The sequence below is a fragment of the Trichosurus vulpecula genome, chromosome 3 (assembly GCF_011100635.1).
Source record: "Trichosurus vulpecula isolate mTriVul1 chromosome 3, mTriVul1.pri, whole genome shotgun sequence".
Lineage (NCBI taxonomy): Eukaryota > Metazoa > Chordata > Mammalia > Diprotodontia > Phalangeridae > Trichosurus > Trichosurus vulpecula.
The window spans coordinates 123,004,059-123,020,053 of NC_050575.1; the positions used below are offsets into that span (position 1 = coordinate 123,004,059).

The 15,995-nt window shown below is 37.8% G+C and overlaps 1 protein-coding gene across 2 annotated transcripts in view; it reads right to left on the minus strand.

Moving 5' to 3' along the window:
- CDK5RAP2 (CDK5 regulatory subunit associated protein 2) overlaps positions 1–15,995 on the minus strand; it is a 153,169-nt gene that overhangs the window by 115,884 nt on the left and 21,290 nt on the right. For both annotated transcript variants that reach the window (XM_036749546.1, XM_036749547.1), the window contains exon 4: positions 4,259–4,369. In XM_036749546.1, coding sequence (XP_036605441.1) covers positions 4,259–4,369 — 111 coding nt within the window. The remainder of the gene's footprint in view (positions 1–4,258; positions 4,370–15,995) is intronic.

Sequence of the window (15,995 nt, forward strand, 5' to 3'; positions counted from 1 at the left end):
GAAGAAATTCAACCCTTTTTTCCCAAAGAACTATGTAAAGTTACGTAAAGCTGAACCAACGCCATTGCTAAGTAACACCAAATTTCATAAATAAAGTTTTGGAGAGAACCGCACAAGTGATATAAGAAACAATCCAAGATGTACAATCTACAACGCTATGATTCTCTAGTAGTTAGGAATGACTGACCATGGTATAATCAGAACACTGCATTAAGAATCTGCATAGCTTGCTCACAGTCTCAGTTCTACCAATAAACTGGGATACTGGACAGGTCACTTCCCATCTCTGGCCCTCAGTTTCCTCATCTGTAAAATGAGGGGACTGGACCAAATAATGTCTAAGGTCACTTCCAGTTTTAAAATTTGGGGTTATTTCAGTCCTAATGATATACTTACAATTTAGACCTTAAGTTCCCCTCCATGATGATTTGAGGAAATTTATATTAAAACACAATGAAAAATAAGACACATAGGGATAATGCAATATAGGGCCCCAGCCTGATGTTCAACTTTTCAAATACTGGTTAAGGTGTGATCTGAGTAAATACTATGTAAAAGAACTACTATCCTAGGTCCTGGGAAAGATACAACATCATCTCTGCCCTCATGGGCTGGTTCTTGTTCTCCCCAGGAAGCTAATTCAAAAGAATTTATCATGTAGTCCTCGTACAGAAAATACCAAGGAGCATGGTGGTCAATATCTTCAACAAAGTTTTATAGAATCACAGAAACACTGTTTAGATTGGATTCTTGTATTGACCCTCTAAAAAAAAGGCAGAAAGTATAATATTAAATCATAACTCAGGAAAAGCCAGGAAGATAAAATAAGAAGTTTTCACATAATAATGGGATGTATTTTGCTTTCTGATGCTATAATTCAGCCATTCTCCAAGTTTTTGGCCCTGGGATTCCCTCACCCAAAAGCTTTGGCTTATATAGGTTTTATCAATTGATATTTAACCATATTAGAGATTGAGGTAGCTAGGTGGGGCAGTGGATAAAGCTCTGGGCCTGAAGTCAGGACGACTCATCTTCCTGAATTCAAATCTGGCCCTGGACACTGACTAGCTGTGGGACCCTGGTTGAGTCACTTTGACCCTGTTTGCCACAGCTGGAGAAGGAAATGGCAAACGACTTTCCAGTATCTTTGTCAAGAAAATCCCAAATGCGGTCACAAAGAGTCAGACATAACTGAAACAACTGAATAACAAACTATTAGAAATTAAAACATTATTATGAAAGTTGTTTTTACCTCATGGACTCCCTGAAAGGGTCTCAGGGACCCCTAGATCACACTGAAAACCACTGCTCTAACTTAACACAGAAATAAAATGTGCTAAATCTAGATAAACTTGTTATTCCCCACCCCTATCCCTATACCTTCTCTTCCCAACTTCTATTTCTGCCAAAGCTACCACCACATTTCCAGTCACCCAGGCTCAAAACCTAGGTTTCAACCCAATCTCTCACTCTCATTCTCCATAGACAGGTCTTGTCAACAGTTTGGCTATCAATTTTACCTTTGTAATATCCCTCGCATATACCTCTTCCTGTCCTTTCACACTGCCACAGGCCCTCATCACCTCACTACTAGATTGTCACAGAAGCCTGATGATTGATCTCCCTGCCACAAGTCTCTCCACATTCTTGTCTGTCCTTTACTCAGCTGCCAAAGCAACCTCCTTAAAGTGCAGGTCTGACCATGTCACCCTGTCCAGCATGCCCCTCCTTCCCCTTAATAAACTCCAGTGGCTCCCTAACATCTATGGGATTATATAAAATCTCATATTTGGCATTCAAAGCCCTTCACAACCTGCTCCACCACTACCAATGGATGGACTTCTTAGACCCTACAGCCCACCATATATATTTTGATATGGTGACAATGGCCTCCATGATGTTCTTTGCACAAAGATGCTCCATCTCCTGACTCCAAGCACTTTCATTAGCTGCCTCTCACGCCTGAAATGTATCTTCACCTCCTGGCTTTCTTCAAGTCCCAGCCTTCTACAGGAAATCCCACCTTCTACAGGAAACCTTTCCCAATTCCCCTTAATTCTACTGCCTGTCTTCTACTGATTATCTCCAAATTTCCCTGTATAGATCTTGTTGGTACACAGTCGTTTCCATGTTGTTTCCTCCACCCTGACAGTATCAACTGTCTTTTGCCTTTCTTTGTATCCTCAGAGCTACCTAGCACATAATAGGTTCTTTTTTTTTTGAGGGGTGAAGGCAGGGCAATTGGAATTAAGTGGCTTGCCCAAGGTCACACAGCTAGTATGTCAAGTCTCTTAGGCTGGATTTGAACTCGGGTCCTCCTGACTCCAGGACTGGTGCTCTACTGACTGTGCCACCTAGCTGCCCCAAATAATAAGTTCTTAGTAAACGTTTAATGACTGAATGAGAAGATGTATAGTTCAACAATGTCAAATAATGGATATTTTATTCTATATTTTTATTAAAAATTATTATTTTCTTTTAAAATATCAATTTTATCACAACCCTAATCTGCTTTAATTGTAGGGTGGGAAGTGAGCTGGTCTTTAATTCAAAGGATGATTCAAGTACTGGCACTGATACACATTAATTCTGTGATATTTGCAAAGTCATAACCTTTCTGAGCTAGCTGCTCTACGGCCACCTTCGTGTCATAATTCCTCACCAGCACAGGCTCTCCAGTTCCAACCCTGGGCCAGGAGCTTCAGAATAATAAGACGACTCCATAATTAGATCAATCCAGACCCACCCCACCTATACTGAGGCCTTTTAAAGCTCCAGATTAATGAAAATTACCCATAACTTACAAAACCTACAGCCACCCCAGAGTGTGTTTCTCTGGCCAGCTTCATGCTATGTCACAGTTTATCTACCCTGACCTCTTTCCACATCTAGTTTATAGAATAATAATCAAATCAACACTGTCATTCCTGAAAGACATGTCAATCAATGGTTCCACTCACTATCCCCACAGACTCTCCCCAAACACTCATCCCTGGCCACCATTCCCTCATACATGTTGTCTTCCCTTATTAGAATGTAAGTTCCTTGGAGGAAGGGCCTGTAGGTTTATTTGGGTATTTTTATAGTTATATCCTCAACACACAGCATAATGCCTGGTACACAGTAAGCGCCTAATAAATTATTTTTCAATCATTCATGTCAAAGTAAGATGGTAATACTTGTATTCCCTACTTCACAGGGCTCTTGTGAGAAAATTGCCACATAAACCTAAGCTACAACAAAAAACTGATTCATTAATATTTCGCAAAAACAGGGTACTGGACAAAATGTTACAGGAGACAGTCATTTAAACATCTGGGATACTCCTAAATAACATTGCCCTAAATGACTGTTAATGCCCATGACAATGAGGTGTAGTTATACTGTATTAACAAAGTTACCAGACAGGAGCAAAGTCATTATCTTATTACTAACTCTGTAATAAGGAAGGAAAGGAAAGGCCATCAAAAATAAGGGTGCTTTTCATTCTTTTAAAAAAAAAAAAAAGAGGGGGGAGGTGGAACCAGAACCAAAGCAAGTGTACTTCAAAACATCAATTTATAATTGATCAGCTGAAACTCAATAATAGGGGTTTTTTTTCCTCCTTCAAAAACTTATACTGATACTAACTTCTACAGTGAAAAGATGGAATAATTCCCAGACATAAGGCTAACTCTGCTAGGAAAAGGGAAGGAAACGTACCCTGAAATACTATTTGAACTTGTTTCTTTTCAAGAGAGTCAAGAGTTTTTTGTTTGTTTGTTTGTTTTTTCAAATTCTGTAACAGAAGTTTGTTCTCAGCTAGAGACCTCAGGGTCAAACTTTCAGACAAGGGCCAATTTCTATGACAGCTATAAGTGCACAAGGAATAAAGAAGTGTTGCATAATGGAAAAACTTATACTGCCACAATCTTAACTTCAGGCTTCTGCAGGAAGCTTCAATAAAATGTGGACAATAATTAGAAAAAGACATACTAGATAAAGAATGAGGATCAGAAGGCATTTCTATGACTTACCAGTCTTGTTTTATTTTACTCTGCACAAAAATCCCTCCTTGAATTAAAATTAATCTTCCATATGGCTGTTTAATATTAAGGTCATGCTAATCTCTTCAAACTGCCCATAATCAATTAAAATAAAATGAGAATCATTGTATGAATCATACTAATTCAAGGAACAAATATTAATCAAGCACAAACGTCTGGTTAAATTAACTATGAGAAAAAACAGATGAGAATTCTCTATTTCAAATGCTTACAATTTTATAGACATCTTCATTGGGGCTGTCAAATTTCTGCTGTATCCGTTCCTCAAGGAAATAGATGCGAAGCTTCAAGTTGAAATTTTCTTTCTTCAAGTCAGTGATTTGCTGTAAAAGAAAAGTAAATTTTTTTTCTTGAGTAGGTAAATCAAGGCAGGGTATTTATACCATGGGGGAGAAGAAAGGAAGAGTCCTGATGACTTCAGGAATTCTTTAGCTATTCGGATGATGACATCCAGCTTAAACGGTACCCAATCAGTTCAAAGTTACTACTAGGATAAGCTTATTACTGTTCCATTCACTCCAGCTGAAGAAAATACAGTATATTTTCTGTAAATCAAGTTTTACTAAAAGAAATGTCTTGTATGGCAATATTACAAAAACAGTTTGATGGAAATCAGTTGATGGAAACGGGTATAAACCAATATCTCATCTGCATACCACAATAAACTTTAAATGGGTACAAAACAGATTTAGAGGTGACATTACAATTAAAGAAAAAAGGAAAAATTACCATTTAGATAAATAGATAAGAGAGTTTGAGTTTGGGACTAAACAGAAGACTATAGAAAATAAAATGGAAAATTCTGCTAATATAAAATTGAAAATTTTTTACACAAATCTAAAGCAGTTAGAATTAGAAGTAACTGAAAAAAATCTTTGCAGTATATTTCTCTTATAAAGATCTCATATCCAAGATAGATAAAGGATTGATTCAAATTTATAAAACTAAGAGTCATTCCCCAATAGATAAATGGCAAAAGGATATAAACCATTTTCAAAGGAACAAAGCCAAGCTATCAATAACCATATGAAAAATGTTCCAAATCACTAATACTCAAGAGAAATGCAAATTAAAGCAACTCTCAGTTTCCACTTCACAACCATCACACTGGCAAAAAGGGAAAAATGGAGGAAATTATGAGTATCAGAAGGATTACAAGAAAAACAGACACATAATGCACTGCTAGAGGAGCAGTGAACTGGTCCAGCCATTCTGAAAAGCAATTTGAAATTATGTCTGAAAATTTAATAAACCTTGCATACCCTTTGAGCCAATTAGGTAGCACAGTAGATAGGAATGTGTACAAAAACATAGCAGCTACATAGCTGCTTGTAATAGCTGAAAACTAGAAACTAATAGGATGCCCACCTACTGGGGCATGGCTAAACAAATCATGGTATATGAATGTAATGGAATACTACTGTGCCTAAGAAATGACAAAATGGACAGTTTCAAAGGAAACTGGGAAGATCTCCATGATCTGAAACAGAGTGAAGTGAGCAAAACTAGGAGACAATTTAAATAATTGCATCATAGAGAAAAACAACTTTGAAAGACTTGAGAACTCTGATTAATACAATCATAAGCCATGAGTCTAAAGGACTAAAGATGAATTACACCACCTACCTCCTGCCAGCAAGGTAATTGACCTAAAATACAGAATGAGACATGCATTTTTGAATATGACCAATATGGGAATTTGTTTTGCTGGACTATGCATGTTTGTTATGAGGGTTTGTTTTGGTTTTGTTTTATTGTTCAGTGGGAAGTTGGAGGGGGGGGGCAGTGAGATATCACAAAATGTTTGCAAAAACAAATAAATGGATAAATGTTTTAAAAAGTAGTTTTAACTTCCAATCCATATTTACAATAACGACGGATTATTTCAAACACTAAAGCTTCAATTTATCAAGACACAAACAAGCTTTATAGGAAGACAACTCTGAAATGATTTTAACAGAAATAAAGTGAAAAAGAGGCAGCTAGGTGACCCTCCTCTCTCCCTCTCTCACTCCCCACCTCTCTCCCCATTCCCCCACCCCACTCCCTTCTGTCTCTTCCAGATCTTCATTCTACTCAATTTCCATGATCTACTCCTCCACTCTATCTCACCCTGCTCCACACCCAGACATGGTCTTACCCTTGCTTTGCAATTACCCACCCATGTTCATGAACTCCAAAATTCCTATGATCATAATCTTACCCTCTGCCTTACAATCTCTAACCCTGTTCTTCATCCTCAGGATAACCTCCCATCACTCCACCCCACAATTCTTTCCCAGGATATACTCTTCTCCCTTCCCTATCTTGACCCTTTTGTGAACCAGTTCAACTCTGTTACTCTTAACAGTAGGATCCTTTATCTATCATGCTTTGCCAAATCCCAACCCCTTGGATTACTCTCACTGTATACCACTACTCATGTCCTGCTAAACAGACCTCAAGGAAAATCACAAAACTGAGCTGAATGAATCCACTACAAATTTATGCTAAGTAATCTCAACTGGGCCCTCACTGCAGCAAGACAATACTGTAACACCTCCATGATCAATTCACTATCCCACTCACTAGTGCAAGCAATTACCAACTTCTTCATCCATCCTCAAACCTCCTATGGCACACTCTCCCTTCACTTTCTCAGCTAAGGACTATGCCTCATACTTGCCCCACCCCCCCCAAAAAAAAAACTCAGGCTATTTAATGAGGGCTTCATTTTCTCCCTTCCTCCCCATCTCCTCACTCAGAGCTTTTCCTTTACTATTTCCTTCTCCTTGCCAAGGACATGTAGCTGATACCATTCCATCCATCTTCTCCAGCAGAGCCCCCTCTATCATCCCATCTCTCACTAATCTTCAGTCTCTATATACTGGCTGCTTCCCTGATGCCTACAAACATGCCCCTCCCCCATCTCCCCATCTTTAAAAGACCCTCCTTTTATCTGAAGATTCCACCTATTGTCCTCGCTAAACTTAAGAAAACTACCTATACCAACAATGTCTCTTCACTTCTCCTCTCATTCAATTCTAAATTCTTTGCAATCTGCCTTCCAACTTCATTATTCAAGTAAAAGGGCTCTCTGAAGTTACCTATAAGCACTTAATTGCCAAATCCAACGACCTTCTCTCAAAACTCATCCTTCTTGATCTCTCTGTAGTCTTTGACACTATAAATCACCCTCTTCTCCAGGCTACTCTCTTCTCTCTAGTTTTTCATGACAGTGCTTTCTCTAGGTTCTTCTGCTAATGATCTGACCACTCCTAAATCTTGTCTGTTGGTTTTTCAACCAGGTCAAGCCCACTAACCATGGGTTTCTCCTGAAGTCTATCCTGGGCCCTCTTCTCTTTTCCTTCTATACAAGGGATTCTTGGGATCCATGAACAATTTTTTTAAATAACTATTTTAATATTACTAGCTTCCTTTATATTCCTATATATTTCATTTTATTCATTTAAAAATATCATTCTGAGAAGGGGTCTATAGGATTCATCAGACTACACAAAAAAGGTTAAGATACGCTGCTCTTTAGTATCTCATTTTGTGATCTCATTAGCTTCCATGGGTTCAACAATGAGTTCTATGCTGACAATTTCCAGATTTAAATAAATCGCCTTAGTCTCTCTCCTAAGTTGGTTCCAACTAACCAACTGCCTATTTAAGACATCTCAAAAAGATGTCCTATAGACATTTCAAATTCAACATGTCCAGAACAGAATTCATTCCTCTCAATCCTTCCCCTATTCCAGCCTTACCTATTTCTGCTAAAAATATCAATATCCTCTGAGTCACCCAGGTTCTCAACCTTGGGGTTATCCTTGCCCTCACCCCACATATCCTATCCATTGCCAAAAAAGAGAGGAAGGAGGAGAGGGTGTATTCGATAAAGAGCAAGCCAGAACTAGATTCACATTCTGGTCTTTGATATATATTGACTACAGGATCCTGGGCAAATTTTTTAACCTTTCAGTTTCCTCCAAACAACTCATACAAATTAAAAAACAGTTGCTGATCTGCATTGGTAGAGAGGGCACCTCCTCCTCTTGGGGGAGTTGCCTACCTTAATTAAATTACAGGTTAAATTCCCCATCTCACTTGAAAAAGTACACAAAGAAATAATGGAAGATACTCATAATGAAAAAATGAGAATCAATACAATACATATCTATGTTATTACTTTTTAAAAATAAATAACAGTAGAAACAAGACTCGAAATATAGAGAAAAGAGAGTTCTTAAAGAGAAGGAAGCAAACCACATATTTTTATTAAAATTATATGCTTTTTAAAAAATTATAGTCAGAAGTTTGGTATTATATACAATCTTTTTTTTAAAACCTTATTTGAATGTTTGGCGGCTCCCTGATGGTGAATAAGTTTATAATAAAAGAATTTAAAACAAACAACCAGTCCATAGGACTACGAACTTAATGCTAAAAGGGAAGCACAGTGCCTGAAACGTAGTATGCACTTAATAAATGCTGGCTGATTTAGAGTGGCCCTATATTCTTTTTTAAGCGTTTATAGTTTTATAACTTGTACATCATTTTTAATTTCACCTCTTGCTCTATCAACTAAACATTAATGAGCTAGAACACTAATGAACAGAATCAAAAAGCCCCATTTTATAAGATCCACTAACACCCAACAAAGGAAAATTTAAACTCCCCTCTCCCAACTTCTTACCTTATTCATTATATAATACTAGCATATTATTATATCACAAAAAACTGGTTTTCAGACTACTAAGAGTCAATGCTAAGAAAACAGACTCACAAAATAATATATTAGGAAAGGATCTTGGAGACCATATTAGTCCAGGCCCTCTCATTTTACAGAGAAGAAAACTGTGGCCCAAAGTAGGGGGATTTCTTGCCTAGAATCAGTGAGGAAATTAATACCAAAGCTAAGATAAGTTCTCCAAGGCCAAATATTTCTGGGCATGTTGGTGGGAATCCTTCTAATAATGAAGGACTGCAAGTTCTATTATAAAATGATATGAAGGGGGAAAAAAGAAAAATAATGAGTTTAAATTTGAAGCCTATTCAAGTAAGGAACATAAATTTGTCCAAAAAGATGCCTAAACGATGACTAAAAGTTAAAACATCATCTTTTCTCTATAACTTAATGATAGGTAAAAAGAAACAGAGACAGTAAAAAAGCCTTAGGGGGAAGAATGTGATGGCTGGGAGAATGGATTAAGACAACATAAAAAAAGCCTCAGCTAAAAAGCTAGAAACATGTGGGAAAACATTTGATCTCTGTGGGACTACCGACTTACACTGACTTTATACTTGGCACAATATTTACGCTAAATTGAAAATATCTAGTTTGTTTTTCCTACAAGATGATCTTGCCAAACAGAAGGAATATGCCCCTCCAGTGGTAGGAATGTCAGTTAACATGCTAAAAGCTGAATCCTTGTACTTTTAACACTTGGTTGTACAACAAAAAAGTCCTCCAAGATCAAGACCATATTATTATTCAAATGGTATCCAGAATATATAGGTTTATATTGTTCTCTGGGTCACTTCAAATGGCTGCCTTGTGGACTGTCTTTCCCCTTCTTTTCTTTTACTGGTTTCCCACTTGTACATGGTTCTAACTTTCATTCCATTTCAAATGGACCAAAGGATTCAGTGGAGTATAATAAAAAAGAGCAATGGCAGAGTCAAGGTGATTGGGTTCTTTGCCACTAACTAGCCAGCTATTTATAACTTTGGACCTCAGTTTCCTCATCTGTAACACGAGAAATTAGACTACATAATCTCTTAAGGTCTCTTGTAGCTATAACATTATATAAGTCTATGAATTTATGATTCAACTCCTCTTAGTCACTATAAAGAAACCAGTAAATATATAGCACATTAAATGTATTTTACAAACTCTCAGCATTCTGCCCTCCCTTTAACACTTGCGGTTTCAATTTTCTGGGTAACAAGAATAGTAAAGGAAATGTTTGTTGGCTTCATTAAGAACCTCCTTTTAAATGTTTTAAGGAGACAGAGCATGAAACATTTATCGAAATAAAAACGTGTTCCCAGCCAGATGCTTGCTGCAAAGAGAAACATTACTCAGCTACCAATAAAATATTTATGTAGGTTTGCTTTAGAATGCCTGTTGTTTTGTGTGGTAAGTTAAAATTCTTAGCAACACTTGAAAGACTTTGTCCTATTGGAGCTAAAATAGTCAGGAGGCCTTCAGTTTATGGCCTCAAGCTAAAAGAGATTTAGGTTGGTCACCACTATAAAGTGGGACACCAAAAAACAAATATATTCTCATTCCTTTTGCAAGTTGTTCAACTGAAACCACAGTGAACACTCAATCAGAAAAAAGGGTACCAGCTTTTCTCCATAAACTGGCAGTCAAGTTCCCTAAAGATGACCGTCACCATTTCTGTAAAAAGAAAGGTTGTGTTCAAAACGCTTTGTCAAAATTGAAAATATCTTATCAGTGAGAGTACCTCCACCACCAGTAAAAATGACAATGGCTCACATTTCTACATCCCTTTACCATTTACAAAACACTTTCCTCACAAGACTCCTGGGAGCTAGGGAGTTCAAGAATTATCACCCCTATTTTACAGACGAGGAAACAGAGCTGAAATCATTACACACACAGTCACAGAACTAGTTAATGAGATCAAATTCTGGGCTCCAGACCCCCAGTATAGTGCTCTTTCTACTACAAACATGTTGCTTTCCACAGACACACATACAAAAACACGTAACCTACATTTTACTTAAGAATTTAACACAGAAAAGTAAGATAATGCCATAGTTTAAGTTTTCAAATTCACATCACCCTAGACACAGGCGCTAATTTTTTTTATGCCGACCACCTAGAATGAAGAACATCAAAAAATTAAAATGGGTGAATATTTATCAAGGTTAGAAAAAAATACTCTACTTTCATGACAAACAGTAATGAAATTAATCAATTGGCCTAACTATTCCATGGCCATTCTCTACCATATATGTCACAGTCAAAAGCTATATTAAACCAATCTATTTGCTAGCTCAAACAAAGCTCCATCCCTCCATCTCTAATCCTACTGCCCACTCATAGGTGGTACCAGCTTGCCCCTTAACAGTTCTTCTTGCCTCCATTCTCTCTGCCCCTCAATCCATCCTTCAAAATAAACATAAACTAAACATAAACCTAAATTTGATCTTGTCATTTCTCAGTTTAAAAATGTTCGGTGGCTCCCTACTGTCACCTAAATAAAATTTCAGCTCCCTTGTCTGTTTTATAAGGCTTTTGATAATACAGCATGACTTAAACTTCAGAATCTCAACACATTTTGTTCCTTTCCATGTACTCTAGAATCCACTCTATACAAGGGGCAACTCTTGCCTCCTGGACTCACATAACACTCTGTTACTTCCTTACTTTGCTCAGGCTGTTTCTCTAGGTCCCTTAATGTTTTCCTTCCCTCTATTACATTGATGAATCTCTACCCATCATTTAACTAAAGATTCTTAATCTGAGGTACATAAACTTTAAAAAAAAATGTTAACTGTTTCAATATAATTGGTTTCCCTTTCCATACATAAGCCTATGTATTTTGTGTATTTAAAAATATTAATCTGAGAAGAGGTCTGTATGCCTCAGCTGCCTATCAAAGGGCAGGCACCAGGAAAGGTGAAGAACCCCAGCTTGGAAGATCAACTTTGATCAACCTCGCTCTTCTCAGCAATACAATGATCAATACAAATACAAAGGCAACTCCAAAAAACTCAAGATGGAAAATGCTCTCCACATCCAGAGAAAGAACTCTGGAGTCTGAATGCAGAGCGAAGCGGACTATTTTCATCTTTTTTCATTGATTTTTTCTTTCTCGCGGTTTTTCCTTTTTGCTCTGATTCTTCTTTCACAACATGACTAATGTGGAAATATGTTTAATAGGATTGTACATGTATAACCTACATCAGATTGTTTGCCATCTTGGGAGTTGGTGGGGGGAGGGAGGGAGAAAAAAAGTTTGAAACTCAAAATCTTATAAAAGTGAATGTTGAAAACTTTATATATAATTGGAAAAAGATTAAACACTATTTTAAAAAAAAAGAACCCCTGCTTGAAGCCCAACACAAATGCCACCTCCTCAATCCTCCAGACCTCACATAAACACTTTGTTTTCCAACTTTCTAATATATTTCTCACGTAATACTGTACCCTAGAATTGTCTTTGTTGTGAACTTGTTGGGAATACAGTCTAGTTGGGGGCTAGACCTATAATCTCATTAGTATAGGAAACTCCCTCTACCAATGTAGGTTGGTACTTTCTCTGCAACATACAGTCTTTAGAGTAGTCTAGAGAAGGGTTTCTTAAACTTTTTCCACTTGGCGCTTCTTAAACTGTGGGTCTCAACCCAATATATGCCCTAGAGCACTGAGAGGCTGGTTATGTGACCTGCCCAGCATCACACAGTTAGTAGGTGTCCAAGGCAAGAGATGAGCCCATCTTGTTAAGGCCTGCTCTCTATTATGTTCTGCTGCCTCTCCCTAGAACCTTACACCCCCTAAGTAACTATTCCATCCCAGCAAGCACAAGGCCTTATCTACCCTTCGTATGTTCCCTAGGACCTGGCTGATCCATCTCATCGAAGCAAGAGCTTATGCACCAAGTAGGTGCTTCATAAATATCTGTAACAGTATACTGCTGTAGAAAGAGACTGAATGAGGTCAAGGGAAAGTATAAAGAGGCAGACAGATAAAGAAGAGGATTACAGATTTAGAACTGTACAGGCCTTTAGATGTCTTCTAGCCCAACTCCTTCATTTTATAGATGAGGAGCCAGAGGCCCCAAGAAGTTAAGTGACCTGCCCAAGATCTGAGGTAGTAAATGGCTGAGCCAAAACTCAAACCTACAAACTGTGACTCCAAATCTTTCCAATGCACCATTGTACCTCCCCATCACAGGGACCCTCACTCAACATAACCAAAAATGAAATCTAAGCACAGGAAACAATATTGTCATGACCTGGGCAAAACTAGATTACCAAAGATGATTATGGCATGGCTTGAGCCATATTTTCAATAAATTCAAACATAAAATAACATTAACCCATTTAAAGATCCTATTTAGAATGAAGAGAAGTCCCTGGGAGCCACCATTCATTAAGAGAAACAATCTCTCAGACTTCTAGTTAAACAATTGCTCTTCAAATTCAATCTTAGGAGACCACATAAAAGAACGTCCAAAAGGGCTGTTACGCCATCACATTCAAGTTGTACACTGAAAAAAGCCAATGACTAAGGCTAGGTGATCCTACATCACAGGACTACCTACAGACAAAGCTCTCAACTCAATATATGGTATTCATGTTCAACACATAAGGCACGCCCAATAAAAAAATTACAAATGCCAACTTCTAATTGAGGTAGGGATATGGATGAAATCCAGTTGGCTCAGGTTAATCTCTGATAAATGATACTACCTAATAACAGGGTCTTGCTAAAAGTAGTTAAATGAAACATTAATGAAAAGGAAAGTGTCAAGACTAGCTATGGGGTTTAATCTTCACTCCAGTGTACCATGATTCATTTAGAAAACTGTTCTTAGGTCATTTCCTGACCTAGCCTTCTGCTTTGTGTGGTTAGTGTTAAATGGGGCTGTGATAACTAGTGATAGTCAAATAGGCATGTAAGAAACTATCTTCCCAGTGTCCTAAATGAAATAGCTCACATTTATTACTCCAAAGCATTCACAAGGTGATTTCATTGTAACAAATGTGTGAGGTAGCTAGGACAGAGACTCTCTGCATTTGGGGGAAGTAACTTGCCTAGGTACATAGCTGTGGGACTGGGGGGGGGGGGGTATTGGGGAAGGAAAGGAATAAGCATTTATTAAGTACCTAATATGTGCCAGGTGGGGCAGTTAGGTGGCAAAGTAGATAGAGTGCTGGATCTGGAGCCAGGAAGACTCATCTTCCTAAGTTCGAATCTATCCTCAGACACTTACTAGCTCTGTGACCCTAGCAAGTCACTTAACCCTGTTTGCCTCAGTTCCTCATTTGTAAAATGAGCTGGAGAAGGAAATGGCAAATCACTCCAGTATCTTTGCCAAGAAAATCCCAAATGTGGTCACCAAGAATTGGACAAGACAGAAATGTGCCAGACATGCTAAATGTTTTACGAATATTATCTCATTTAATCTAAGGAACACAGGAGCTCATAATCTAAGTTTTGTGTTTCCAAATCCAGTTGTTCATGCAATTGGCATTAAAAGGGTTTGTTAAAGGTATGAAAACTGATCATCAGAGTCTCCTGTCTGTTTTCCTCTAGACTAAATAAGTGTTTTTTTGGTATGTCAGTAGCTATGTGAGAAAAATAAAAGTCAGCCCATACACAAAACAAGAATCTAAAACAAAATTTACTGGAATAAAATTATGGAATACATCCTGCCCTTCTTTGCAGCAATGAAGGATAAGGAATGTGAAAAACTGTACCCATGGGCAGATTCAGTTGATGTATTTAAGGAGGCTTTGCTCAAATGCTCTTTTTTTCTCCTCTCCTTTTTTATTCTTTGTTACAAGGAATGGCTTGCTGAAAAGACAGAGGGATATTTCCGGAAATGAAGATTCTATTAAAAAAAGATATTTAAAAATATTTTTAAAATTATGCAGTATAGACAGCTGGCCTTTTTAGGCTCATGGCAAGGTACAGGAAGACAGCTGTACCTCAAGGCACCTGAGAGAAGGGAATGTTCTTCTAAGTCTAGAACAATCTGCTGACACCACTAATGTAAGTACCAAAAAAAGGGACACAGATCAATTAAGAAAGAAATAATCCAAATATGGAAGCTTCTGGCATTCTCTTATATAAAGAAGAAACTTCATTTCCCCCACATAGGCCATGCTGCTCCTAAGTCCTCCTTGCGCTCAAGAGCCCATGTTGGGTTCAGGGGGTCAGAGGCCAGGCTTTCATTTCCCATTTCAATTTAACTCCATGCTTTCACAGATCTTGGGCCTAAAGCCTTGGAAACCCCTTCATCTAGATATCCCCAAAGTTAAGAGGGGGTCCCCCTGGCCTGCACAGTCATCACCAGTAAAAGTATTACCTTTTCTCAAGAGTTTAGACAGCAATCTACTCGTTGATAAACCCAAAGAGTACAGCTTCTGGGTTAAGAATTCACTATTTCACAAAAACGGCTGGGAAAACTGGAAAATAGTATGGCAGAAACTGGGCATAGACCATGATTTAGGTATAAAGGCTGATACTATAAGCAATTTGGGAGAGCAAGAAATAGTTTGCTTGTCAGATTTATGGAGAAAGGAATAATTTATGACCAAACAAGAAATAAAGAGCATTACAAAATACAAAATGGAAAATTTCGATTGTGTTAAATTGAAAAGGGTTTGTACAAACAAAGCCAATGCGACAAAGATTAGAAGGGAAGCAGAAAATTGGGAGAGAATTTTTACAAGCAGTGTCTCTGATAAAGGCCTCATCTCTAAATTATACAGGGAACTGAGTCAAATTTATAGGAGAAATGGTCAAAGGATATGAACAGGCAGTTTTCAGAGGAAGAAATTAAAGATATCTGTAGTCATATAAAAAAATGCTCTAAATCACTATTGATTAGAGAAATGCAAATCAAAACACCTCTTAGATACCACTTCTCTCCTGTCAGATTGGCTTACATGACAAAACAAGAAAATCATAAATGCTGGAGAGGATGTGGGAAAATTGGAACACTGTTGTTGGTAGAGTTGTGAACTGATCTAGCCATTCTGGAGAGCAATTTGGAACTATGCCCAAAGGGCTATAAAAAAAAGTGCATACCCTTTGACCCAGCAATACCACTTCTAGGGCTTTATACCAAAGAGATCACACGATTGGGAAAGGGACAGTGATGGCAAGCAGGATGGGATTTTTTGCCTTTGTTTTTTCCTTAGGAATGTTTCTCAGCACTAAGGCAGTCAAGTACCTTTGACAGTCTTGCCTTTCAAATG